At 38.3% G+C, this 26,572-nt stretch overlaps 1 protein-coding gene across 5 annotated transcripts in view; it reads left to right on the plus strand.

The window, feature by feature from the left end:
* Positions 1–26,572, plus strand: part of HELZ (helicase with zinc finger) — an 86,777-nt gene that overhangs the window by 37,759 nt on the left and 22,446 nt on the right. For 3 of the 5 annotated variants that reach the window (XM_054278784.1, XM_054278785.1, XM_054278789.1), the window contains 10 exons: positions 1,040–1,373; positions 5,139–5,269; positions 7,516–7,695; positions 8,701–8,805; positions 15,293–15,471; positions 17,013–17,131; positions 18,535–18,680; positions 21,073–21,220; positions 23,528–23,711; positions 25,231–25,459. In XM_054278784.1, the coding sequence (XP_054134759.1) occupies positions 1,040–1,373; positions 5,139–5,269; positions 7,516–7,695; positions 8,701–8,805; positions 15,293–15,471; positions 17,013–17,131; positions 18,535–18,680; positions 21,073–21,220; positions 23,528–23,711; positions 25,231–25,459 (1,755 nt within the window). The remainder of the gene's footprint in view (positions 1–1,039; positions 1,374–5,138; positions 5,270–7,515; positions 7,696–8,700; positions 8,806–15,292; positions 15,472–17,012; positions 17,132–18,534; positions 18,681–21,072; positions 21,221–23,527; positions 23,712–25,230; positions 25,460–26,572) is intronic. The other 2 variants (XM_054278787.1, XM_054278788.1) reach the window with 1 other exon arrangement.

The raw sequence follows: 26,572 nt of genomic DNA on the forward strand, positions 1-26,572 counted from the left end.
GATACTACAGGGCTTAAATGAGCAATTACCAGTTTGTTAGGTTAACATAGAAATTATAAGAAGAACAGATCAAATCAAACCAGTATAAGTATGAAAAGTATTATAAGAAAAGAATATTTTTTTCCAAGAGGTTTTGATTCATTTGAATGGGTTTTGCTTTTTTTCTGTAATTTGTTGCAAATTTAGGAAAAAGTTGCTGATGAGAAAAGAACTGAATATTGTTTTCTCTACTATCAGACTTTTTTCCCCTTTGTTTTTTTTTAACCAGGTTGAAGCAATCTGTTTTCAAAACCCCAACACACTAGGAAGAGATTACTTTTTATTGGTGAGAGGTCAATAAAATGTGCTAATAAGTCACTTTAATATGTTGTGCATGTGACTTCTGGAAAATGATAACTGCAAAGGATGAATTTGTTACATCTCTGATTACAGGAGGAAGCTGCTGCTGATAGGAATTCTGTGGATAGATGGTTTATAGGGCTGAGCCTGTGTTCCATTCCCTCATTTCAAATAAAATGATATCATTTTAATGCCTACAGTCTGATTTGTTTGAAGGCATTTTGATCAATCCCTCTGAATTATAGGTATAATACCATTTACTTTTTAGGATGGAGATTGCCCTCTTTGCTGTGCAGCCTGGAAGAGGCACATGGGATAAAGAGGAATCTTGCTCTGTTCTTTGCCTGCTTGTCTCCCCCTGCATACCTACCATAAGATTACAGACTGTTTAAATAGAAATTTTACTGCTTTGAGACATGTAATTCATTCACTCTAAGCTTTTATTGGTATCTGGTATTTGTTTCTCTTGTGAGGGTTCTTTTTTAAAACTTCATAGATGTTGATCTTTTAAATATGTTCTTTATAAGCTACAAGAGGAAAATGTGTGGATATTTGATAGCTGCATACTTACAATGGGCCAGTTTGACTGTACTTGTCCATACTTTAAAATTAATTAATGAAGTGAATCTTCACTCTGAATGCCTGAAATTTCAGAATCTGAGAGCATTTTTGTGCACTGACTCGATGCTTTCTCACTTAGGTTCAACATAAAAGTGCAATTGCAGATTGTAGCAAGCTTCATGCTCACTGGTGTTTCTGGAGGTGCAAAATATGCCCAGAATGGACAACTTTTTGGCCGCTTTAAGCTCACTGAGACCCTCTCTGAAGACACTTTGGCTGGACGGCTGGTGATGACCAAAGTCAATGCTGTTTATTTATTGCCTGTCACTAAAGAAAAGTCAGCACAGACCCAAGGAACCAAAGAGAAGGTTTATGAAGCAGCTATTGAGGAGAAAACAAAGGATTATATCTTCTTGAGGGTCTCCAGGGAATGCTGTGAGGAGCTGAATCTTCGGGCAGATTGTGAAATGCAGGTAGGTCTGCCTGGAGGTGGTTGTGCTGTCACAACTCTTTGCCTTCTGTTTGTTTTGCCTCCTTGACTGATCTGATTACCAAACAGAAATAACCTCAGATTAAGGTCACTGGAATTGCCTGGAATGAATGCATTTTCACCCAAGGTTTATCTCATCCTGTTTGTTTTGTTTCGGGGAAACATATGCAAGAATCTTAATGTCTTAATTTAACATGGATAATTGGTCTGGGAAGATTTATGTCATTCTGAGCTCTTGGTTTTGTGTTTGTTTTCTTAAAACAATAATTAAACTTACTAATTGATTGTATTTGAAACTTGACTGGAATGCAAAATGAGCTGGGGCTTCAGGAACTGGCTGATTTTTCCTTCAGTGTCTTAATAATCTTGGCCCAAGGCAGCAGATCTATTCTGCATTAGAAATTGGGTCCTAAAGTTGTTTGTAAAATAATTTAGTACTTTATATGTGTGTCACTGAATTGGTGGTCAGATTCTTTAAGCATTACCTAGCTTTAAATGAATTTAAATTATGAGGAATTTTTTATGATTATTATTAACTGAAATTTTGGAAAGGAATCCTCTGTTTAGAACTGGGGAGGTTGTAATTTGGATGTGCAGAGTTTTTGTTAAAGGTGCTGGAGGTTCTGCTGCTCTCTTCAGTAGAGCTGGTATTCCCTGTGTGATTCTTAAACACTGATAAAAGTGCTTTGATTTCTGTGGATTTTGGATAAGTTGGGTAGTTTCTTTCCTTTTTTCTTTTCCTTATAATTAGTCTCAGAAACTTGGTGGTGCCTTGTTTACCTGCTGTTCTGCCTTAACTGTAATAAATACACAATTCTGCTTTTATCAGGGAAACCATTGATAAAGGTGGGGTGGAGTGAACTCTAAAGCACCATGGCTGCTGACACTCTTTCATTTTTGGAGTGGTTCCTCTGTTCTCTGTCCTGCTCTGTGAACCTGGCAATGGAGTAACTTCCTTTCCCACTGATTTCTGATTGTGGAATTTATATTAAAGCAGGTTACATGCCTCTCGTTCCCAGATGGCCTCATTCAGCACTCTGCAACAGCAAATAAAACTATCTGATTCCATCCCAGCAGCATTAAAAGCAAAACAAATCCCAAGCTGTTAGGAAAGTGGTGAATGCAGGTAGATAATGGGAGGTATTTAATGCCAGGCACCTTGCTTGGACTCCCAGAAGGGGCTGTTAAAGTGTCACCCAGATGAGCATCACAGCTTTCCTGCATTTAAATTACCCTTGTTAGGTTGTGTGGCTTTCTGTCAGCCTTGGGGCTGCCTGGGCGAGGATTTTTTCCTTGGATGGATCAAAGCAGGAGTTTGGGAGCATTGCCATTTGAGTGGCAGTCCTTGCCACACACCTGCAGGTTGTGCTTGGGGACAAATCAGTGCTGGGGAGGGATGGGCAGGACAGGGCTGGGGAGCAGCTCCAGGTGCCCATGGGCAGGATGAGCTCTGCTGTCCCTGCTGAGAAGTGCCAGCCCTGTGTGCAGAATGGGGCTGGGTGGCACAAATTGCACAGAGTGGAAAAAGAATTCTTGAATTTTCATTAAAAAAAAAAGTTTTCTTAGCAGCTCCCAACACCTCTGTGAGCTCCGTGCTTAACGCTGTCAGATTTGTTGCTGCCCTTGTCTTCAGACTTATGGTTGTACATCTTGCTGTAAAATGTGGTAGTCAAGATGAATATTTAATGTCTCTATATCTGCCAGAGATGGAAAGTTAATGGCTGCACTCTGCAGGGATACAAGCAAACATTGTTTATTTACAGCAAAGCTAGTGTTGATTTTACATGCTACATAATGATATGAATGCTGTAAAACTGAAATAAGAGTACAAAAAAGAAAATGCTAATTTACAAAGCCTTTTGAAGGAGATGATCTGCAAGTAGTAAACATTACTGGTACAGCAGAGTGATCCCTGTGGTGGGAAAGGGGCTTTGTGGGCAGGTAAAGGAGTGCAGGTACAACCAGTAGTTAAATCTAGGAGGATAAATGATTCCTCTGTGTGGGGAATTCTCTGTAGGAGAAGGTTCCTGAGAGGAGTTTATATGGCTTTGAGAGAGAAGTGATCACTTTTCCATCCTTCTGTCCTTCCTTTTTAACTGTCAAGGACTTCTTAAGGTTTTTATATAAGTTGTCAAAAAAGATAATTGTAAAAATATATTCTAGTATTGCTTTGTGTTTGTAGAACTTTCTGGTTGGTAGCACTAATTACCATGAGATTTAAGTGTGATTGAGTAAGAATGGGCTAACATCAGGTCAGTGAGTGCTAGAGGAGAAAATCAATGGATCTGAGGCCAGGTTGTTGCTGTGGGCATGGGGGTACATTGGGAATGGCTGTCACTTCCATGGCTGTGTCTGGGGTGACCCAGGGGCTGCACCTTCAGCTGGGGTGCTGCAGATGGACCAGGTGCAGCTCATCCTTGCTCGGGCTCTGTTCTCATCTCCTGATTGCTAGGACAGAACCAGCTTCTGGCAGGTGGTTCTGGAATCTCTCTCTGCAGATGCCCACCAAAACTGATAAATAATTGATATTTCCAGGTAAATGAGGGGTGATGTTCCTGACAGGTTGCAGTGATGTGGCTGCTGTTGGTAACGTGTTCACGCTCATTGTAAATCTCAGAAATAGAATTATTTACTCCTGTTTAATCAAAAATGCTTATTAGATTTGTAGCACAGTAATTACATAACTATATAGTGACAGCAGTGCTTTGGAAATAAACCTAAAAATGTGTATTACTCTCTTGGAGTTGTTCAGCAGCTTTTGGTGGTTTTATGCAGGTTTTTATTAGTGCAGATCTGTGTCAAATTTTGTCTAAAGGCTTCTGTTGTGAACGTGGAGTTCTGTGGCATAATACTGTGATCAGATTCATTTGTTTCTGGAGAGATTAATTACTGCAAATTTAAATCTGTGTAAATGATAATCTGAGTGCACTGTTTTTATGAATAATTTCCCCAGGAGCTGCTTTTATCCCTTGTTCAAATTTAGAATGTGCTTTTCTCTTTACCCTTTCAGTGTGTGTATGTGTCACCTACTTTCAGTATCCATCGTTCCATTCTGAATTGAATCAGGAATGTTAAGTGCTCTGTGTGATGCTTCTGGCTTTGCACCAGAATTTATGTTGGCAATATTTTTATTTACTAGCATTGAAACACCTGTAATTGAGAGAACAAAACCAAGAATGTATTGGTAAGCAGCTAATTGTTAGAAATTAACTTTTGGAGAGTCCTAATAATTGAACAAAAATGACAAGTTATGCTATTCCAGAGTGTTTGACTAGAAATAATGTTTGGAGTTTATCTTTGCTGATTTATATCATCTGTTGATATGTAAAATTTCTGGCATGACATTCTCTTGAGGTTGTTCTTACAATAAGAGATGAAAGCTTACATTTGTAAAAACAATGTTTTAGGACAATAATATTTTTCAGGACTATTTTTTGTATTTAAAAAAAAATTCCAAGAATGCTTTCCCTTTAATTTTTTCTGACAGTGCAGTGGAATCTAATCTTAAAAAGTCAAACAACAGAATTAAATTAGAGAAAATGCTGTATTTATCTTTGATTCTAAACAACAACAAAAACCCCAAGTTAATTTTATCACAGATCTTTGGATTAAATGCTGTTTGCTGTTTTCCTCCGAGAGCCAGTGGTGTGCAGGAAGATAAAAATGTATCATGCACAGCAAAGTCTAATGAGCATTTTCTGAATGAATCCTTTTTCTTCACCTCTCTGTTTCTTGGTTTGTTGTGCAGGTTGAACTTCAGTTCCAGTTGAACCGGTTGCCCCTGTGTGAAATGCATTATGCCTTGGACAGGATTAAGGACAACAGCATTTTGTTTCCAGATGTCAGCATGACTCCCACCATACCCTGGAGTCCCAACAGGTACACAGACACTTTGAAATCCAAGGTTGGGTGGGGATGCAGCTCTGAATTTCTCAGAGCAGACGGCTGAAATCTGTCCTGAACAGAAACAAGCCGTGCTCCTCATTAGTGCTGAGGGGTTCTGAGGAGGGAGGGAAACTGCTGAATAAAACAAGAGGAGTGATCCTCCAGGGCCAGAACACACTGAGGGGTTTTCCCTGGGTTTGGAGGCATCACAGTTGTACTGTGGGTGCAGAGAACAAACCTGCTGCTGGTGATTTCTGTGCTGCCATCCTCCTCTGAAAGCATTATAGGAGTGGCAGTGCCAATTGCAGGAGTGTCCCCAGTGTCCCCAGCAGAGTCCTGGTTCCAGGGGCTGATCCATCAGTTCTTGTTGAGCTGCAGGGAGCCCAGATCTGGACATACCCACAGGGTGTGGTTATGGAAGGTGTGGTAATGACTCCTCAAGAAGCAGCCCAGAGATTCTTTCTATACACATCTCACAGTTTCCTTTATGAAATGATAAACCCCTGTGTTATATAAATACTTCTAAAGAAACTTAAGGCTGATGCAGTGGAAATAGTTTGTCTGGAAGAGGAAGCTTAGGGAGGAGAAATGTGAGGCTCAGGGAATATGGTCAGTATTCTTGCTCTTGGTAAAGAGGCATGAGATTTCTGTGCTGGGAGAGCAGGGAAATGAGAGGAATGTGGAACTGATATTCTGCACAGCCTGGGAGGAGTCCTGTGGGGTCCTGAAGGTGAGAATTAGGAGTGTGATTGTGATGCAGGAGATGTCAGGAGATAGTCCAGGCATTGAAAGGAAAACAATCTGTCAGAAAGCTGAGACAGTGAATATTGTAGGGCAAAAAACACTGGAAAAATTTTTGTCTCTGGAGCTGCAAGAACGGGTCCAGTACAAGGGTGGGATCAGTGTTCTGGGTGGGATGATCACTGTGTGCATCAGAGCTTTGACAGCACTGAGAGGAAGAAGGGATAGGTTCTGTTTAGAGTTACACTACAAAGCTAATGGAGGTCAGTGACAATCTGTTCACTGACTTAATTAGCTTCTGAGTGAATCTGACAAGGAAATAGTGCTTAAGAATAGTTTGGAAGTAAGCAGTGATTTCAAAAAGGAGGCAAGTCAAGTAGGATAGAACTTTTATCTTCTATGTACATAGCAGTTGCACGTTGGTATAATGTTTTATATTTTTTGTATACATAAATAAAATATGTAATGATTATAGTTCAGTTAAAATCAGTTCCATCTGGTGGCTTGATTTGTCCTTCTTTAAGAATCAAGCTAACTCCAGACTGTCTTTCCTGTTTTTCCTCTATGTCTGCTTTATGTCCCTGTTCCTTTCCTGTTTCTTAGTCTCTTGCCAGCTTGTTGTTCATAGGCATCTTTCAAGTTAAAATTCAGTCAATTCCCTCTTGATCTTGCTCTCTGTTGCTAACTACTTCTGAGCAGAAACTTTCCCAGTCTGTAAGAAGCGTGGTGCTTGTACCAAAGCAGATCACATTACTAAAGTATGGCCATATGTGCAGCAGTGACAGGTGTTTTTTACTATGCATGTCTACTTTTAAATCTGTCTGTGGGAATATTAAAAACTCTGTCTAGAAATCTTTAACTTCTTATGCTCATTGGAATTTTCTGAAAGCATCTTCCTCCCATCACTGGCTGCTTACAACAAAAATCCTTTTTATAGACTGCTTTCCCATTAGAGGTATGTGCCCTGGTGATCTTAAAAAAAAAAGTAAAGAGAAGTCTGTCATTAATTGGTAGCCAGTAGTTTTAAAATTTGATTTTAGATACCTTTTGCCAAGCCCTGGGGTTGTGTAACTGGTTACTTTTAAAGTTAATAGTGTAAATGCTGCAGGGAAAAAGCATAACTAATGGAAGTATTATTTGCATGATAATAGTAGAAAAATCATTGTATGTTTACCTGTTTTTGTTATCAGAGAATGGTGCAGTGTGTCCTTTTTGTAGAATTTGTGCTCTGCAGGTTAACTGTTGTTAGGTGGGATGATGTGAATTGAGAATAGGTTGAAACCCCACCCCACAACTGATTTATTACAAACAGCAGATTTTTATGATTACAGCATACGATTATTTTGCTAGATTTGTTGATTTGTTTCACGTGCCTCAGCACCACAATCCACACAGCAGCTCTGTAAAGGCTCTTGAGTTTTTGAAATCATCCCTGGTTTAATTTCTGCCTGCCAGTGGAAGGTGGGAGCTGTTGTAACCTCGGTGGGCTCTTTGCACAGGCAATGGGATGAGCAGTTGGACCCCCGGCTGAACGCGAAGCAGAAAGAGGCTGTTCTGGCTATCACCACCCCCCTCTCCATCCAGCTGCCTCCTGTTCTTATCATCGGTCCCTATGGGACAGGAAAAACCTTCACTCTGGCTCAGGCAGTCAAGCACATCCTCCAGCAGCAGGACACCAGGTGAGAGGGGGCACTGAGCACACAGGATGGGATTTTTTGGCTAAAATTCAAGTCAAAGGTGGAAATACAGAATTTCCAACCACCTTAGAAACCAACAAACCCAAGCCATCCTTCATTGTTTGGGATGATAAAGTAATTTTATAATCTTGGCCTGTATTTCCATTTAGAACAAAACTAATTAAAGTGGAAGTTATGTAGAATAGCTGTGATTTGCTCAGCATGGGAGCTTTTGCAGCGTAGTAGATAACAAAAGCTTTAAAATCAAGTCTAGATTAAAAATTACAAAATTATTATTGAAAACCTGTTTGATAATTGATAACTGAAGAGTTTGAGCTGAGGGCAGAGGCTGTGATTTTTTGGCTAAAATTCAAGTCAAAGGTAGAAATACAGAATTTCCACCCAGCTTAGAAACCAGCAAACCCAAGCCATCCTTCATTGTTTGGGATGATAAAGTAATTTTATAATCTTGGCCTGTATTTTCCATTTAGAACAAAACTAATTAAAGTGGAAATTATGTAGAATAGCTGTGATTTGCTCAGCATGGGAAGTTTTGCAGCATGGTAGATAACAAAAGTTGCGCTTTAAAATCAAGTCTAGATTAATAATTACAATAGTAATTATTAATCTGTTAATCAAGTCTAGTTTAATAGATTAATAATTACAATATGATTATTGAAAACCTGTTTGATAACTGATAACTGAAGGCTTTGAGCTGAGGGCAGAGGATGGGATTTTTTGGCTAAAATTCAAGTCAAAGGTAGAAATACAGAATTTCCACCCAACAAAAGCTGGTCTTTAAAATCAAGTCTAGATTACAAAATGATTTTTGGGAACCTGTTTGCTAACTAATAACTGAAGATTTTGAGCTGAATCATAGGAAGTGCAGTAGGTCCATGAAGAGGAATGTGCAGGAAGATGGCCACTGTTCCCTTTTTTTTGTATTCTACTGCTTTGAATTGTTTTCTGTTTCTTCATTGCTTTTTTATTTGCATCCATTTATTCCAGCAGGATTCTCATTTGCACCCATTCTAATAGTGCTGCTGATCTCTACATAAAGGATTATTTACATCCATATGTAGAAGCAGGCAATCCCCAGGCAAGACCTCTCAGGTATTTTTTTAAGGCTTATTATATATCTATGAAATACTCTTCTTAAGAAAAGGTGTCTATAAAAAAGGTTAAAGAACTTTTAAAATATAAAAGCGTATTGGCATTACCAGCAGTGCATTTAAAAACAGCCTAAAAGGAATGTGAAATATTGTAACATAATTTTTGGTCATCTGTTAAATAAAACTAAAGACATCCTTTTTTAAGCCTCTATTATTCTGTTGATAAATGTGTCTTTCCTAATGAGCAAAATTTTGATACATTCCTCTAAAAGCTACTATGATAAAATAAAATGGATTTTAGTTGTGTTTTAATTTCTGAAAAATTTGACTCACAATTACAAGGTTAATTTGGAAACTGGGATTCCCCACCTGGCTTCTTGGAGAAACATTTTGGTGTCATAGGAGAAATGTGTGAAAGTAGTTTGGCCTCTTCTGATAAATCAGTGTGAAGTGATTATTTATATATTGAAATGTACTTACTTAATGTGCATTGGGGAAATGGGTTTAGAAAAAAAAAGAAGCAGAATCTCAAGAGCAAGGAGGGCAAACTTGCATGGAAATAGTTAAGGAGGATTTATTTATGGGCATAAATCTGCTCCTGGGAACGTTTTGCCCAGTAATCACAGTGTATACTTTATACTGCTAACTTAGTGTGTATATATAGATATATATTATAAATTATGGGCATCATTTTCTGAATGCCAGTGGGTGAGTTTATAATATTACTGAGAGAATGACTCTGTGTTTACTTGCTAGCTATTAAAAGCCATCCTGGACTTATATTTTATGCAATGTCAGTGAAGCCAGTGAAGTTATGTGAAAAGGCTGCATCTGCAACAGGTGTAAATTCTCTTAGGTCTGTTGCCTTTGGTTGCCATGTGACATTTTACAGACACTGAGGGTCTGGCCAAGGGAAGGAGGGCAGTGTTGTTTTTTAAAAGATGTCTTTGATCTGGTTGTGTTTTAACACAGATTGTCTTAAGGTGATTTGTAAAGCACTTTGGGATGAAAACCTTTACGGAGTCTTAATTTTCTGAAGGGAAAAAATGTGTGTAATTGACCTTTTTGGGAATATTGAAGTGTGATTTAACAGTGCAAGGAGTTAAATACAGTTTTATTGTTGCCATGTTGTTGCTGCCTTGTTTTCAACTGTGTAGTCCAGTCTCAGAATTATGAAAAACATAAAAAGTGATATTTTTCTTATGGTTACAATTTATTTGGATATTTGCTAAGAGAATCACAGCATGTAACTTAAAAGTCACTGAGTGTTTGAATGTAAATTTAATTGTTGTAGCATTTGTTAAAGAGCCTTCAGAAAGTGCTGCTGGAGATTATCTGATGCTGTTCAAATAGTCAGGAGACCTCTATAAAAAAATTGAAATTTAAGGAAATGGAGGCATCTCTGGAGTTTTTTATATATGTTAATGGATCCAAAATGTATGGTTCAAATAAAAAATCTGACAGATAATGTTGTTTGAGCACAAAGTGCACTAACCTGCTCTGGCAGGAGTTAAAGGTCAATTTTTCTGAATCCAAACTGGAATTGTGTGAGACTCCCAGTTCAAAATTATTTATGGATGTACCTCCCTTATTGACTGTTGTAAAGGTATTTTCAAATCAAAATCATTACTGTTAGATTAAACAGGGGGATCTGAGCCTCTGCAGTATTTAAAAGGAAACATCAAGTGGAGTGGAAGCAGTTAATTATTCAAGGTAGATGTGCTGCTTGCAGAGCTCATTGTGGTTCTAAATAACTGAACACTGCTGTAGATTTTATCTCTTATTTGCTCTACAAGTGATGAGTTGGCTTAGTGGGGAGCAACACAATATTTTATAATATTTATGTTGTTTTTAAGGAAGGAAAGCTAAATTATTTAACATTTTGTACTGAAAACCATGTAGATCTTTCCGTGGCTAAGATGTACATTAAATAAATTATCCTGTCAGTGATGTGACATAAAAGTTTGAAAAGCAGAGTTTGTGGAGCTTTTTGTTTAAATATCAAGTTATAAATTTGTATCATCTCTTAATAAAATAACATCCTATGCCCTTTGGAAAATACAGAGTCAGAGTGAACAGTGAGAATTTGTTAAATCTAACTTCTGCACCTAAATGAAATACCAGCAAAGCCTGAAGGCCAAATTCTCATAGTCCTGATGCCCATAAACAAATTATTACCCAGAAAAAACCCGTGCCCCTGGGTTTGATTAGATGAGTCAACTGTATTAGGGGCACACTCCAAAATCTGCCTTTTACTGGAGAAACTTGACACTGAAACACTTTCATATACTTACATAAATGAATGCAGAAATGTTTCTGAAGGAATGAAACCAAACCCAAGCTACAGCTGGGAGGAGAGAGCTTGGATTAAGTGCTTCTGTTTGATGGTGAGCCACCTGATTTTTTTAAAGCCAGGCACCTTTAGATGGTGAGTCAGAGCTGTAAGAGGGAGTAATTGGCTCCTGATTTGTATTTTCTTTTACTCCTTGGATGTGCCTGTCTCCATCAGCTGCTGGAACCTTCTGGAGGTGGCTGCTGAGGCAGGAGAATTCACATTATCACCCTCTCCTAAAAACTCCAGCAAGCAGATAGCAACAATTCCTCTGTATTTTGCCTGGCAGTGGTTGAAATATTATTATAATATGAATTTGGTGTTATTTTACTTGCATATTTCAGATTCAGTTGTTTCCATACACTGGAATACTAAGGGAAAAGGAAAGAGGTTGATCCAGCCTTTATCTGTGTTGAGTATTTTTATTTATTCCTAACCATGCTCTTGCTTAGGAATAAATAAAACTAATATCTTCAGTTCAGCAGTGTCAAAAAAGAAGTTGGTTCTGTTAAAAATATCTCACTGAAACCAGTTCATTTTTTACTACTTTGATCATAGCATTCATATGTAAGTTCTGCATATATCCTGGAACCAGGTAGCTTTAGTATGTGGCTGCTAGCTAAGAATTACCCAGGTTATCAAAAATAATCCATAGAGCCAGAGTTGAATTAGAAAAGAAAGCAAACAGCAATCCAGACCAAAAACCCCCAGCAGGTTTTAAAACACCATTGCCCCCTTTTCCAAATCAGTTCCTGTACTAAAAATGGAATTAATTCATCTTACCAAACGTTAGTTTGGAAAATAAATTACTCTTCTGCCAATGACTTTTTTCTTGAAACTCTAACTTCCATCTTAAAGGAAAAAGGTATTAAAAAAGGGGAACTTTCAAGTTGTAGGACAGGTTTTTCACATGTTTTCTGCCTCTCAAGGAACATATTTGTTTGTGAGAGTGAGCCTCTCTTTGGAGATGGTTCTAAAGAAATGGAAGAAGGAAATCACAGGTGCTTTTAAAGTTTCCTTTAGGCTTTTTGGGACTTGATAGATTTAATTTTTTTAGTGGTTTCTTAACAGAGACATGAAATTACCCTGCTAGATTGCTTTCCCTCTGAGTTTTTGTGCTCTTTTTCCTTGGGGGATTTCAGGTGAGAGTTACCAACACCAAGGCTGAGGAGGTGGGATGTGTCCCAGAAAGGTTTATTGGAGTGCAGAGTCCTGGCCTTTCTGTTCTGAACTGAGAGGAGTCAAGTTCAGAACAGGGACAAGAAATTTTGAAAACTGAAGCTTAGTCCCCACTGTTGTAAGGAGTCACCAGAAGAAGTCACGGTTGTAGGACAGGAGTGCAAATCAAACTCTTTTTAGCCTCCCTCAGAGGTTCTGACTCCAGACTCCCCCTTTGTTTCATTTCAGAAGTGTATTTTAAGTGGCTTAGAAGCAATCCCAGCCTGGAACTACTTGGTTTGACTGACACTTAGTTGAAATAGTTGGGGAAATTTTCTTTTGTGCTGCCATGGCAGGGAAGATGCTGGAAGCACAGGCAGGTCAGCTGCCAGCTCCTTGCATTCCTCATTGGCTGGAGATGCACAGAAATTGAGGCTTCTGTTGTAGGTACCCAGATGCCACACTTAGAAATAAATTTCTACAGGAAATGCAGATTCCTTGCGTGTTAACCAAGCATTAAATACAGTGGATGTATTCAGTGCCTTTGTTTGCAGAAGATTGAGCCCCTAATCTATAATCTTCTGGGATTTCCATTTTGAGGCAATGCTCCATGTATGTGCCAGTAATTTCACTGCCTGTGGTTTGGGTAAACCTTACCCTGCAAGGTTTTCATTTCTCCACAATTCAAACTTTGATATGAGCCATGTGATGGGAAAAAAATCTCTCATGTAAGCTGTGGTTTGGGTTCTGTACAAGGAACAAAGTGGATGCAGCCTTTTCCCAAATAATAATAAAATGTGTTGTGGGTACTAATGAGTTTTGATTAGTAACTACCTGATTGCTGGAGTTCAGGGACTCTGCTCATGCAGGGTTAAGACTAAACATTTTAGAAGTTTAGTCTTTTGTTTAATCAGAAGTTAAAGGCATGTTGCAGGGTGAAATGTTATGATTTGTGTTAAGCTGGTAAACCCCATTTTTGTAATTGGTTCTTCCAACTTTGAGGGAAAAAAAAAATCTAATAATGAAATTATGGGTGATTCTATTAGCCCAAGTTGCACCTGAGAAAGAAAGTCCTTGTTCAGTGAAGCTTAACTTCTCTCATGACATTTTCCAAGTAGTCACATCTGTCAGGTGTTTTTATGCCAGTGGTGAATAATAGCTCTGGGATACCTATTTGATCTCACATCAAAATAAAAGAAATTAATGGGTAAGCAGCAATGCAGTTTGAAATGCTGTCAGCCAATCTGTGAGTCACCCAGAGTTGAATTTTTGTAATAAAAGACAGTGCATGGTATAATAATGTCTAATAACCATAATATTTTGCATTTCAATAGCACCTTTCATCCAAGAATCTCAAAGTGCTTTACAAACATAAACTCCCAATAAACTCAGTAATGCTCACAGTACTCCTGTGAGGTGATGGGTAAGTATAACCTCAGTTAAGGTTGGGAGAGTGAAGCACACAAAAGCTGAGGATGAAAAGCTGGGATAAGTGGAGCAGGGGTTACCTTGCTCCCTTGTTGTAGCTGTTAGGCCATGACTTGGTGCAATAACAGTTTATCAAATAAAACTCATCCCTTTGATAGCTGAGAAGAAATAAATATGTGGGGTAACAGTAGAAACCTCTTGTTCTGAGAATGACTCAGGAGTGTGGGGGTTGTTCCTGCTCTGAACCCAGATTTACCTGGAGTTACCTTTGGTCTCCAGTGTGGATTTGCCTTGGTTGTGTTGTCAAATCAAAAGTCATTCAGGGTACTGAGGTACCTTTGAGTTTCATTTTGTCCAAAATGGGCAATGTATCTTCACAAACCAGATTTATTCTAGTGCTGGTGCTCGTTTCCCTCACATCACATGGAGCTCAGCTGTAATTTTCAGACGTGGGTGGACATGTGATATCCAGAGTCCAGCCAGTGCAATCATGCTCTGCAATTAGGTGCATAATTACAGATTTCCAAACACTTTATTAATGATTTGGGATTTGAACTATGGGTGCAGGAGAAATAAAATAATGAATAGATAAACCGAACAGCATTAAATCCTATATTTAGAACTGAAATTATTTTAATTAATTTCATCTTCAGAAATAAATTTAGGCTTTAATTTCTGTACAATAATTTCTTGTAGTTTAAAGGTTCTACTTCAGATTTATAGTTCTTGATAGAGATTTGGTGGTGAGGAGCACCTGATGGAGGTGTCACAAGGCATCTTTATCCAGCTCCTTGCAGGATGTGCTCACCCTGTGGAGTCACCTGTACCCTGTATTCTGGGCACAGCCTTTGTGTCTTCTGTCTTTCTCTTCCATGTAGCCAAACTGGCTGTAACAAGTCATCCCTTCCTGAGAAAAATTCATCAGTGATCCCCTGGGATGGTGGTTAAAATGACCTGATGTGTTGTGGAAGGGTGTCTGAAATCCAGTCAATGTCCTTGTATTTTAGACTCCAGCCAAAATTCTGGCGTTGTTTTCCCATTCTTTTATCCAGAGTATCACAGTTATGGCCCTGTATGATACAAAGATGAATCCACCTCATGTTTGGTTTGTAGAATTCAGACAGCACATGGGATGGGTGGGAGGAACAGCAGGATTTGAATGTATTTCATGTATCAGCTGCAGTGGCTGAGATGGGCAGACCACTGTCAGTTCCATTCTCTGGGCTATAGTTACATTTCATGTCAGCAAATATTTATTAAAAATGAGTTTATTGTAAGTTTAATATTAAATAGGCATTGATATGAGGATCACAGGACATAAATATTTGAAAAATTTACAGATGTCTATATGTGAAATAAAGCTTGCTAACTGTTAGTATATGTAAAACTGCACTGCAATTCTAGAAGGTGAATCCAAGACATTTTAGCATGTAATTCTGCATAGTTGTGCCATTTTACTTCTTGAAGATGATATTTATTTTTCAGAAAGCAGAACATTATTATTTGAAATATCTGAAATACTAAGCAGTGTTCCAAGCTGATGGAAAATAAACCCCTTTTTCTCTCCTAGGGTATATTTCCGAAATCGCTGGGTAAAGACTGTTCACCCAGTTGTGCATCAGTACTGTTTGATTTCAAGCACACATTCCACCTTCCAGATGCCACAGAAAGAAGACATTCTTAAGCAAAGAGTAGTAGTTGTTACTTTAAATACATCACAGTATCTATGTCAGCTGGATCTTGAACCAGGTAAGATCATTTCTAGACCAGAAATGGCCATGCTTAAGAAATATCTTCCTCTTGCCACTGTTGGTCCCTTACCCAATTCTTGGAACTGTTAAAAAATAAAGTAAACAATGATAATAATAAAATGCTTGTTTGTTTTTTATGAATAAATGTTTATTACAAAGCTGTAAATTGCTGGCATTCTAATTAACCTTTTGCTTGTTTTTTTTTTTTTTTCCTTCTTAAAAAAAAATTAAATAAAGAAGCAGTACTATCTATGATCTGGTGTTTGTGAGATCCAAGAGGGAAAATTCTGTTTGAGATTCTGACTTTGAATATTATGCTCATTAAGGTCATTACTCAGTGGAGCATGTAAGCATAAATAACAGAGAGCTTTTTCTCCTTGTTTTGTGAATTGTTTAGCTTTGCAAGCAACTCCCACACATACAAGCCCTGTCTTTGTTAACATGATACATTTAGGGTTGTTTTCTAAACTGAAAGATATTAGACTGATTTTTTGGGGCAGAGGCTGCTTAGGGTTTATTATTTTCCTGATCTCCAAATTAAATCCATCTGCTTTTTAGAGAATATGGAATTTCTTTACATGAGTTGTTAGGATTAGTTTTTATGGCTACATTTTTGTTGCAACAGAGAAAACGAATATGGAATTTATGGTAAATATTTTTGGATCTTTAGATAGAAATAGCTGCTTTGTTTGGCAGCAGGCTGTGTACAGTCATGCCATAGCAATGTCTGTGCAGCTGTATGAATTTCATATTTTCCAAAGAAAATTGCTGCATTTTTATGTATGTAATGTGAATTGGATGGTGCACCAAGTCCTCTAATACTTTGTTTCAAACCTTAATATATCACAGACATCACTGTACAAAACCACTTCTATACCTATCCTGAGTTTAGATTCATAAAATACAAGTCTGCAGTGTCCAAGTTTCTTTTCAAGTGCGTGTTCTCCAGTGCATAGATTCCCACCAAACCTTTGGTCCCATATTATCATAAGATTGAATTTAAATTTTCCTTCAACTTCTGTTCCTTTTTCCCCCCCCAACATTCCTTTAAGCCCATAACCAGCAAAGTGCTCAGGTATGTGTGCAATTTTAATGGGAAATTTAGTATATAAAGTAATTACTAGGACTCAAGTACATGAGGAATTCCTTGTCACTGTCCAAAGCTCTTCAAGTCTCATGGTGGCAAAATAACTTTCAGATTTGAGAAACCTCTTGAGGGATGGTCTGCCAAGAGATATTTCTTCTTGGGGTAAGGAGGGCTCAGATAAAATGTGTTTAATTTCACGTGTATCACAAGAAAGAGGCAGACCTGGGGCTCCTGCGTATGTCCCTGGCCACCAGGTGACTGCTGTTGGTCATTTGATGGGTGTGGAAATTCTGTGATTTTCAGTAGCTGCTAGAAATTAATTTGTGGAAGGCATACTTTTTTAAATTCTAGTTTTGGTTACTATCAGAATACAGAATGTTAAGTTCTTGTTCTCAATATTCATTTTATCAAATTTCAAATTTCATTTATTTGGTGAAATTTGTGTTTTACAGGGTTTTTTACACACATTCTGTTAGATGAAGCTGCTCAAGCTATGGAGTGTGAAACGATTATGCCTCTGGCATTAGCTAATAAAAACACAAGAATTGTCTTGGCTGGAGACCATATGCAGGTAAGAGCTGTGCAATTTTTGGGTATGAACTGCAAATGTATAATATTTGTATTTATCTATTTAAGTTATTTATCTGCACCAAGTCATATAATAGATGGGGAAGGCAAGGAGAATTCCAGGGATGTTATTTAAGATATGAGGATATTTATTACAGTCAGGAGTTTATGACTGGTAATCCTTGCTGATTTTTTAAAGAATTCAAGAATATGGAGAATTAGGATTAAAAGAACTTTTAAGTTTTTATTAGAAGCATCTAATCTGGTGAAGATTTGAACAAGTGAGAAATAAGAAGCTGAAAGTAGCCAGTGCTTTTATGTTGCTGCAAAGTGCCTGGGAGCTGCTTGGTTTGGAGAGTTTCAAACACTGATTCTGCCTGTCATTTTTCAGCCTGTAGGCATGAGAAAGCATGCTTGGAAAAGTCAGCTTTACTTGCTTTATTGATTTAGGGCAGATTTATTTGTTTTTATAGATTTGCCTTTAATTCTCCTTGCGTCTCACAGTAGCAGTAGGGTGGAAGTGTGCTTTGGTACAGTAACAAACTCAGAGTGGTGTTGCCACCAATAATCTAATACTGCTGGATAATTTCAATGATATTAATAATGCCAAGTAGTGGGGTAGTGCTTTTTAAATATTACTCTCAAAATGCTTTTCAAGAGCTTGGAATTCTTACTTCAGGCTTGATCTCATCAGCCCAGCTGTGTGGATGAATTCCTCCCAGGGCTTGTGTGTCTCAGGCTGCTCTGTAGCTCAGGGTCTTACAGAACATCCTCTATTAGATGTCCAGTATTTAAATTTCAAAAACTAATATGTAGCTGAATCATATGAATTCAGAATGACAAAATAGATTGGCTTCATTTCTACATTTGGAAATTGTATTTTAAGAATCTAATTTTCATCTTCTTTGGTTCTATTTTTCCTGCTGTAGTAAATGTTGGCTTTATTGTTAAACAAGCCCAGTAGGAGTTTAGTGTAACAGTAAATAGGTCACTGGGTTTTTGTTTTTTTCAACAACATTTCTGTTTCAGTTTTTAAATGGTACTAAAATTTCTTTGTTTTCTGATTTGTACTATTTGTGGTAATAACTGAATTGTAGAAGTGGTTGTAAGAATAATGGTGTAAAGTCATTCTAAACACAGTAGGGAGTGTTAAACTTAAATAGAAGGGCTCTTTGCATAGTTATTGAGTATTTTATTGTTCCTTTAAGACCATGCTGGTCTTTTGTTATTTTTCTGGGAGGCAGGACCATTTCTTTGGAATAACCATGGTTTCTGTCTTCCAATGGTGAAAGTCCAGCGAGAGGGAGGTTTCATTTCTGGGTTGATGCAAATACATTTGTTGGGAGCATGAAATTCCGAGTCCACCCATTTAGTTACGTTTTCTTTGTGTGTGTGTGTCTATTACAGCTCAGTCCTTTTGTCTACAGTGAATTTGCCAGGGAGAGAAACCTCCATGTGTCCTTGCTGGACCGGCTCTACGAGCACTACCCTGCCGAGTTCCCGTGCAGGATCCTGCTCTGTGAGAACTATCGCTCCCATGAAGCAATCATCAAGTAGGTGTGAACTTTTTCACTCTATCCCGTGCTTCTTCTGACTGCTGACACTGGACAAAAGAGCCAAGCACAGCTGAAGTGTTGCTGGCATGAAATCTTAACTTGTTTCAAAGTTAATTAGGAATTCTGTGTGGTCATTTGGGCTCCTTAGAGCAGCTGCCAGGGCTGTGGGACAGAGCCCTCATTCAGGCTGGGCTTGCACACTAAACCAAAGAAGAGCCAGCTTTCCCTTTTTAACCACCCAGCAGTTTGTTATGTAGGCTCTGTGCTCCTTTGAACCATTTCAGAATTTTAGATTTACTGGGGATGATTATCTTGGAATGGTGAGCTGTGGGCAATGTAAGGAACATATGGATATCCAACTGTGAATGGAAAAAATAGGTCAAATTTTGAGCATGTTTCTTTACTGTTGACATCTTTTATTACTTCTTTCAAGACACATTAATCAGTGGGTTTGCATTTTTATGCTATGATAAACTAATGGCTGCCAGTGTAATGAGCTCATCCATGAGCTGTGCTGGAAAGAATAAGTGCAATCATGGGGAAAAATGCTAAAGTTTAAATCCTGGCTCAAATATGTACTGAGGAATATTATGTTGGTATCCAGTCATACTAATTAGGTTATCACTGTGTTCAAAGCAAAAGCAGAAATATTTAAGTGCTCTGGGGAATCAAAAGTGAGAATGTAAAATATTTTTTTACATAGCTTGATCTATCTTCACTTTATGGATTTTGTAGTTACAGGCTGAGGGCTGCTAAATTTCTTACCTATATTCTGAGTTTCTGAGCTTGAAATGAGAGAACATCTGTAAAGGAAGGGATCATTTCAGCTTTTCTTTAGACATCACTTCCATGTCATTTACCTCAGAAAGATCAAGAAAATTCACTTCAGCAGCTGGAGCTCAGACAGGGAGTTCCAAGAAAGAGCTGCTTTGTTGAACACTGAGGTGAAGATGCAGAAACACCACTGGGGCTGCTTGGCTCTCTGGTCAAAGCCCAGTGTACCCAATTCCACTGGGAAGTGTTGCTGTGGGAGGTGAAATCAGCTGAACACTCCCATGGTGGTCCCTTTAGGAGATGTCTCAAGTCTCCTTTTTGTGTTTTGTGGAATTTCCCCTGACAAATGGGAGCATGACACTTAGGACAGAAGTGTAGGGAGATGAAGGGCTCATTAATCATCCCTACCTCACTGAAGCAGAGACACCATGAGAAATAGAGGAAGGAAGGAGCTATTAGTTTAGCCTGACTTTGGAGCTGTAATTCGAAAAAACAGCCCATACAGAAAAGTTTTGTTGTTTAATGAGATCTCATTACTGAAAGTTAATTTGCAGAAGAGATGGTTAGATTTGCCCCCTGGCTGCTGCAGCCTAAGCCAGAGAGGAGCCCAGTGTTCTTCAGGGTTGTCCAGGGTGAGGCAGTTCAGGTCAGGGTGGGCTGCAGTGCTTTGGTGGTGATTTGGTAGCAGGAAAGTTTCTGTGGCTTTTCCATGAGCAGCTGTTTCCATCTCAAGCTGCAGTAGCTGGAATCCTGGAAGAACTGGATGGAGCCACCAGCTGCACAGCCTCCTGCTTTGGTTGTCTTCATGTCAGGCTGTACTCAGGTTTCTGCACTCTCTGAGTGATATCCAGAGAAAATTAAGGTTGGAGGCTGAACACTGAAAGTGAGATGATACCAAAATTCACTCATTACTGGAAGGCAGTGCATTAATTTAGCTCTACTGTGCAATAATTTACAGCACTCTGCAGCCTCTCCTTGCTGCCTTTTTGTCTCATTCCATTCAGTTTGCCTTCTTCCCTCCTGCTTTTCACCATGAAGTAGTTCTTGCCTCATTTCTTTTTCAGTCAGAGGAACTGTTCTGGTTGTGTTTCTGGTCTCTAGCAACACAGATCAGCCTGGAGTGGAAGCCACAGAAGAAAAACTTGGTTGACAGCTGAACACTTGGCCTGCATCATGCTCAGTGCACACGAAATCTGTAGTAAATTTATCTTCCAAGTTCAATAACTCTTAACTGACATGAGCAAGCTCATTGTCCAGCCTGGGGAGTAACCAGTGCCAGACAGCAAGTGTTCTTTTTGCTCACTTTCCAGCCATCAGAACTTCTGAGTGAAACATCAGTGAGAATGTTCATAACTTTGTCGAGCTTTAGATGAGAGGCGAAAACAGCCTTTGTAGAAAAAGTGTTGCAGAAGCATATTTTTAGTGCCTTCTGCTGTGTCTGTAGAAGGGAAATATCAGTTCAGAGAAATCATTTGAAGATGCTGAATAGTAATCAGTGGTTCTGTTTTCCTTATGAAGTATTTTGTGGTTGCATATTTCATCAGGGAGATTTGCATATTTTATCAGTGAGCTCATGTGTAGACTCCACATTTTCCCCTGTTTTGCCTCGTTACAGTTACACATCTGAACTTTTCTATGAAGGCAAATTGATGGCAAGTGGAAAGCAGCCAGCACACAAAGATTTCTACCCTTTGACTTTCTTCACAGCACGTGGAGAAGATGTGCAAGAAAAAAATAGTACAGCTTTTTACAATAATGCAGAGGTAACTCTTCTTTGCTTTTACTGTTGATTGTTTTTTTAAAGCTCCACTCCCCCAAATTTGCTGGTTTATGCTGTGTGGGTGGAAGACATAAATTGTCCTCTACTAGGAGAGTGGAACATGGAGTTTGCTAAACATGGTGTAATGAAAATTGCAATTGTAGTAAACATTTCCACTAATTTACCTTCTTTTTTTTTTCTCTGCAAATTATAAGCTGCATCTCATTCTCCCAGGCTCATTCTTCAGGAGAGAAGATTTGTCTTTCCTGATAATTTATGTGACATTCTGATAGATGTATCTTAGCAACTGAGAGTAACTGCAATTTGAAGTAAAACTTAGATTTCTTTGACTGTTGTAGAAATGTTCCCACTCAGATAAGAGTCCTCAGGAGTAACATTTCACATTTCCTTTAATATGTTTAGGATCAGTGTCTAACTGATAATGTGCAGATGAGATTCTTTTAGGTGAGAACTTATTCTCTATCTGTTTGTTTCATGTAGATTTATTGGTATTCTTCAAAAATTGCTTTCATTCTCATTCCTTCCCTTGTGTTTAGAAGAACCAAACAACTCAAGCCCACAAAAACAAACACATGCAGCAGCACCCACCTCCCACCTTTTGCCTTGATAATGCTGCTCGTAGTGGAAGATGCCTTTTTCCAGTCACCTCCAGTTAGGGAGGGAGGGAAAATCAAAGAAATAGCAGTGATTTTCATAAGCTTAGGAGGAATTTCTGGGTAGTGCTTGTTATGAACACTGCAGAACTGCCTGTTTCCCCTTGTTGATCATGGTGGGGTTCCTCTGCTGCACAATTTGAAACCTGTTTGTTGTTGTTGTGCTGCATTGTTAAACATTCTTTGCTGCATTAAAATATCTTCTGAAATAAGAAGCTCCAATGACTTCTGGACACCTGACTGCTTTCATTAATCTACTTGGATTGCTTTGCCGTTTAAAAAAAGTTGTAAAGGACCTAAAAATATCTTCAGTGGCCAAGTAACTGTCTGAAAACTGTGAGTCATTAATGGCCACAGGCAGAAATGAAGGACAACGGCTCCTTAAACACCAGCAGGACAAACTGGAATTAGATGATGAGGGAGATTTTTTCTGTTTGACCCTTAATGGATGTTTGCATTGGGGCATCTTGTGGTTCATTGATGCCTCTATTAAGAATTATTCTGGGAAATGCACTTTCCCTTGTTGGTCTTCATTTTAAAATTTCCCTGTGTGGTATTAATTCTAAATACATACCTAGAAGCTGTATCCTTTTAGAGAATCTTGCCAAAATACCTACAATAGATCCTTATTTTTGTGCTATGGTTTTTATAGATATCAAAGTTTATTCTAATTGCCTTTGTCAGCAGAGCTGGCTTTTAAATGCAAGAATTGATGTCACAAAAACATTCAGGACTTGCTTAAAAACAGTCCCATATTTTCACTATCCTCTGAAATGGCCAAAAATAAACTATTTGTGACTTTTTAAGGATTAACTGATTTTTTTTCTTCTTTAAGAGGCTGAGCTTGCATTTGAAATGCTGTAGAAAAACAGCACCATGAATTACCATGCTTTAAATAGCTGGAGAAATATTTATTGAATGTAATTAAAAAAAAAAAAAAAGGAAAGGAGTCACAAACCTTCTGTACGGTTACTCAGAAATGCCTTGTGCAGTGCAGTGCCTCTGGTGTGTTGAGATGAGCTGCTGTGGCAGGAGGTTACTTGGAGGCTGTCTCCTCACAGGGAGAGATTTTTGGGTGTTAATACACATTAATCTTCTCAGGTAGCGCATTTCATAATATTTCACGGAGAGGAACTAGCAGGTGATGAATTATCTGAAACTCCCAATGGTATCCTTTGGAATGGGAGATCACTGTGCTCTGGTACATGGATGCTGTGTCTAGAGTTATCAGACATGATAAGATGACATATATCAAATACAGAATACAGATTAAATTGCAGCTATTTGGGCAGTACATTTACTTACAGAAATAAGTTGAAGTATGGCAAGAAAGATCTAAGCGCACTTGATATTTTTGTAAGAATCTAGGAATGAAAATTAAGGTTAATAATGTAATTTTCAAGTTTGTAATTTTAAGTGAGGAAACTTATTTCTAGCTAAAGAAGGGTGCTGTATAGTCAATACATTGTTTTACTCCAGAATACTTTAGAGTACCCCTGTAGGATGCAGCAGTGTCATTGCCTGTGTAACACTGTGTCATGTCAGTGTTTCAAAGCCTTAAAGCTCAAATCCCTTTCCATATCAAAGCGCGCTGCTCAGTGGGACACAACTTTTGAGAATGCTGCCTTTTTCCCCAGGTGTTTGAAGTGGTGGAGCGCGTGGAGGAGCTGAGGAGGAAGTGGCCAGTGGCCTGGGGCAAGCTGGACGACGGCAGCATCGGGGTGGTGACCCCGTACGCCGACCAGGTGTTCCGCATCCGCGCCGAGCTGCGCAAGAAGCGCCTGTCGGACGTCAGCGTGGAGAGGGTGCTCAACGTGCAGGGTGAGCGCTGGCCTGGCCAAGGGGAGGTGTCTGCTGCTGTAATAACTGCAGTAAATTACCCTGGAGTTTGCTGAAATTGCCCTAAAGCCGTGGGAGCAAAAGGAGAGCTGTGGTACAGATGTTGCTCCAGCGCTATCAGCTCGATGATGTGGGATTGATCTCGTTTATCTCAGTGGATGTGAGATTTATCTTCTCTCAAGAAGATATCTTTATCTTTTCTCAGAATTAAGTTCAGCCTTGCTTAAAAACTAAGTTGAGTGAAAATTGTAGAAACCGATAGGTATTTAACAGAATTTTAATGTTTTTAACAAACTGATTGGTTTTAGAGCAAAAGGAACAGAGCTTTATGGATGTGAGATTTAGCTTTTCTCAAAAAGATATCTTTTTCACAGAATTAAGTTCAGCCTTGCTTAAAAACTAAGTTGAGTGAAAATTGTAGAAACCAATAGGTTTTTAACAGAATTTTAATGTTTTTAACAAACTGATTGGTTTTAGAGTTCCAAATACGAATGGAACAGAGCTTTATGGATGGGAGACTTACCTTTTCTCAAGAAGATATCTTTATCTTTTCTCAGAATTAAGTTCAGCCTTGCTTAAAAATTGAGTGAAAATTGTAGAAACCAATAGGTTTTTAACAGGATTTTAATGTTTTTAACAAACTGATTGGTTTTAGAATCCCAAATACGAATGGAACAGAGCTTTATGGATGTGAGATTTATCTTTTCTCAAAAAGATATCTTTATCTTTTCTCAGAATTAAGTTCAGCTTTACTTAAACATGAAGTGAAAATTGTAGAAACCAATAGGTTTTTAACAGAATTTTAATGTTTTTAACAAACTGATTGGTTTTAGAGTTCCAAATACAAATGGAACAGAGCTTTAGCCTCAAAATGTTTTACTGATTATCTTTTCCATCTGTGGAATCTTTACTGATTTCTTTTCCATCTGTGGAATAAAGTGCAAGGAGTCTAAAAATTTAGGTGTTTCTTCCTGAAATCACATTGATAACTAGGATTTTGTGTAGGCATAGCCTGTTGCTAGGTTGCACTTCTAGTCAGTAATAAACAAAGGCAGATGATAAAGTAACTGAGTGACAGTGAGTGGTTTGCTCTGTTTTTTCATGGTGGATATTAATGCATTTGAGAAATTTAAAAATATGAATCAAGAATGTCCAGAATTTATTTTTAAGGTAGAATAAATAAATTCAAGATTTGTTATTGACTCATAGGCGATGCTGTAAAGATAATTAACATTTCAGAAAGTTCAGGAGTGATTAATATCAAGGTGAAAAAAGTAAGTTTTTTAAAGAGGAAATATTCTTGTAATGGAATATGCTATTTATAGTGCATCTTTTAAAATTTTTAAATCTTATTACTCTTGCATAAAGCTCTTCATGTGAAGGGTAGCTACAAGTTCAGAACATCTAGGTGTGAAATGTGGCTGGCAAGGGCAGTGGTCTGGCCATGGCAGGAGCAGAAATAGCAGCAATTATCTCAGACATGTTTTTTGTTTCATTTTAGGAAAACAGTTCAGAGTTCTGTTCCTCAGCACAGTACGAACACGGCACACATGCAAACATAAGCAAACTCCAATTAAAAGGAAAGAGCAGTTACTGGAGGATTCAACAGAAGACTTGGATTATGGTTTTCTGTCTAATTACAAACTTCTCAACACTGCCATTACAAGAGCACAATCCTTAGTAGCTGTGGTTGGAGATCCTATTGCTTTATGTTCCATTGGAAGATGCAGGTAATTTCTCTGTGTTCCTTGGTTAATCAGGGCTAAGGGTACTGGAAAATGTGTTTATTTGTGACTGGTGGATTTAGCAAAGTGATGGTTGCCATCATATATAGCAGGGAAAAATGTGAGATACCCACACCTGGCCATGGACAAACTGTCCTTTCATATATTTATAATTGCTCAAATTTTCACCTAGGAATTGAACATGCTTGATTTTACTTTCTAGTAGAGTGTTTTGTATACTCATTACAATTTTATATACAAATAAAGGTAATGCATAATTTGGAGTTTAAAATTGTGATTTGAATGTTATGGCAGTCATAGGATGGTAGAAGACTCGAAAAACATTATTTATGTTTTGATAGGTCTTGATGACACTAGGAAAAAACTTGTTAAGATTTGAGTGGATTTACATTTTATAGACCTAAATGAAGAAATGTGAAAAATGCTGAGATATGTAAACACTTAATGATATGTTAAAGGTTCCGAGTTCTTGTTCTTCAAAGGGTTTTTTTGGATGGAAGAGCTGAAATTTTGAGATGATCAGAGATAAACCCTGCAGCTTATTCTCCAAGAGAGGAAACAGTGCACTGACTACATTATTAAAATAAAGCTAAAAATACATGTTAGTTGTTGTATCTATGTTGTGTTCTACTTTCCTGAGCCATGCTTCTGCTGCTGTGTTGAGAAGGGATGTGGCTTTCAAAGATTAGAGTTGAAAAAGCCAAATGCAATTCAAACCTTTGTTTACTGTATTTATGAAATATAACCTGAATTTCACCACTTCCCTGCTGGGGCCATGTCAGGAGTGTCTGTACATGAATGCAGTGATCTGCTTCAAATGGCTTCTAACATCTTACTGACAGAGAGATAATTGTTGTGGGGTTAATTCACTTTTCCCTTACCTGGTTGGGTTTTTAGGCAAGGGGTGGTTTATGTAATGAGCTGATGAGAGGGAGCCCCTGTGCCTCCCAAGTGCTCCTTCAAAGTATTTGAAATAGGGTGTGCAAAAACTTAATAAAATAAAAATACAGGCTGTCAGCATGGTAATAAATTACAGTGCTGGCAGTTGAGGATTTGGTTTGCATTTTGAAGACCAGCAGCTGTTTATAGATGTAGAGC

This window comes from Melozone crissalis, unplaced genomic scaffold (genome assembly GCF_028551555.1).
Source record: "Melozone crissalis strain CALT ecotype California unplaced genomic scaffold, PUWL_Pcris_2 ptg000026l_1, whole genome shotgun sequence".
In the NCBI taxonomy this organism is placed as follows: Eukaryota; Metazoa; Chordata; class Aves; order Passeriformes; family Passerellidae; genus Melozone; species Melozone crissalis.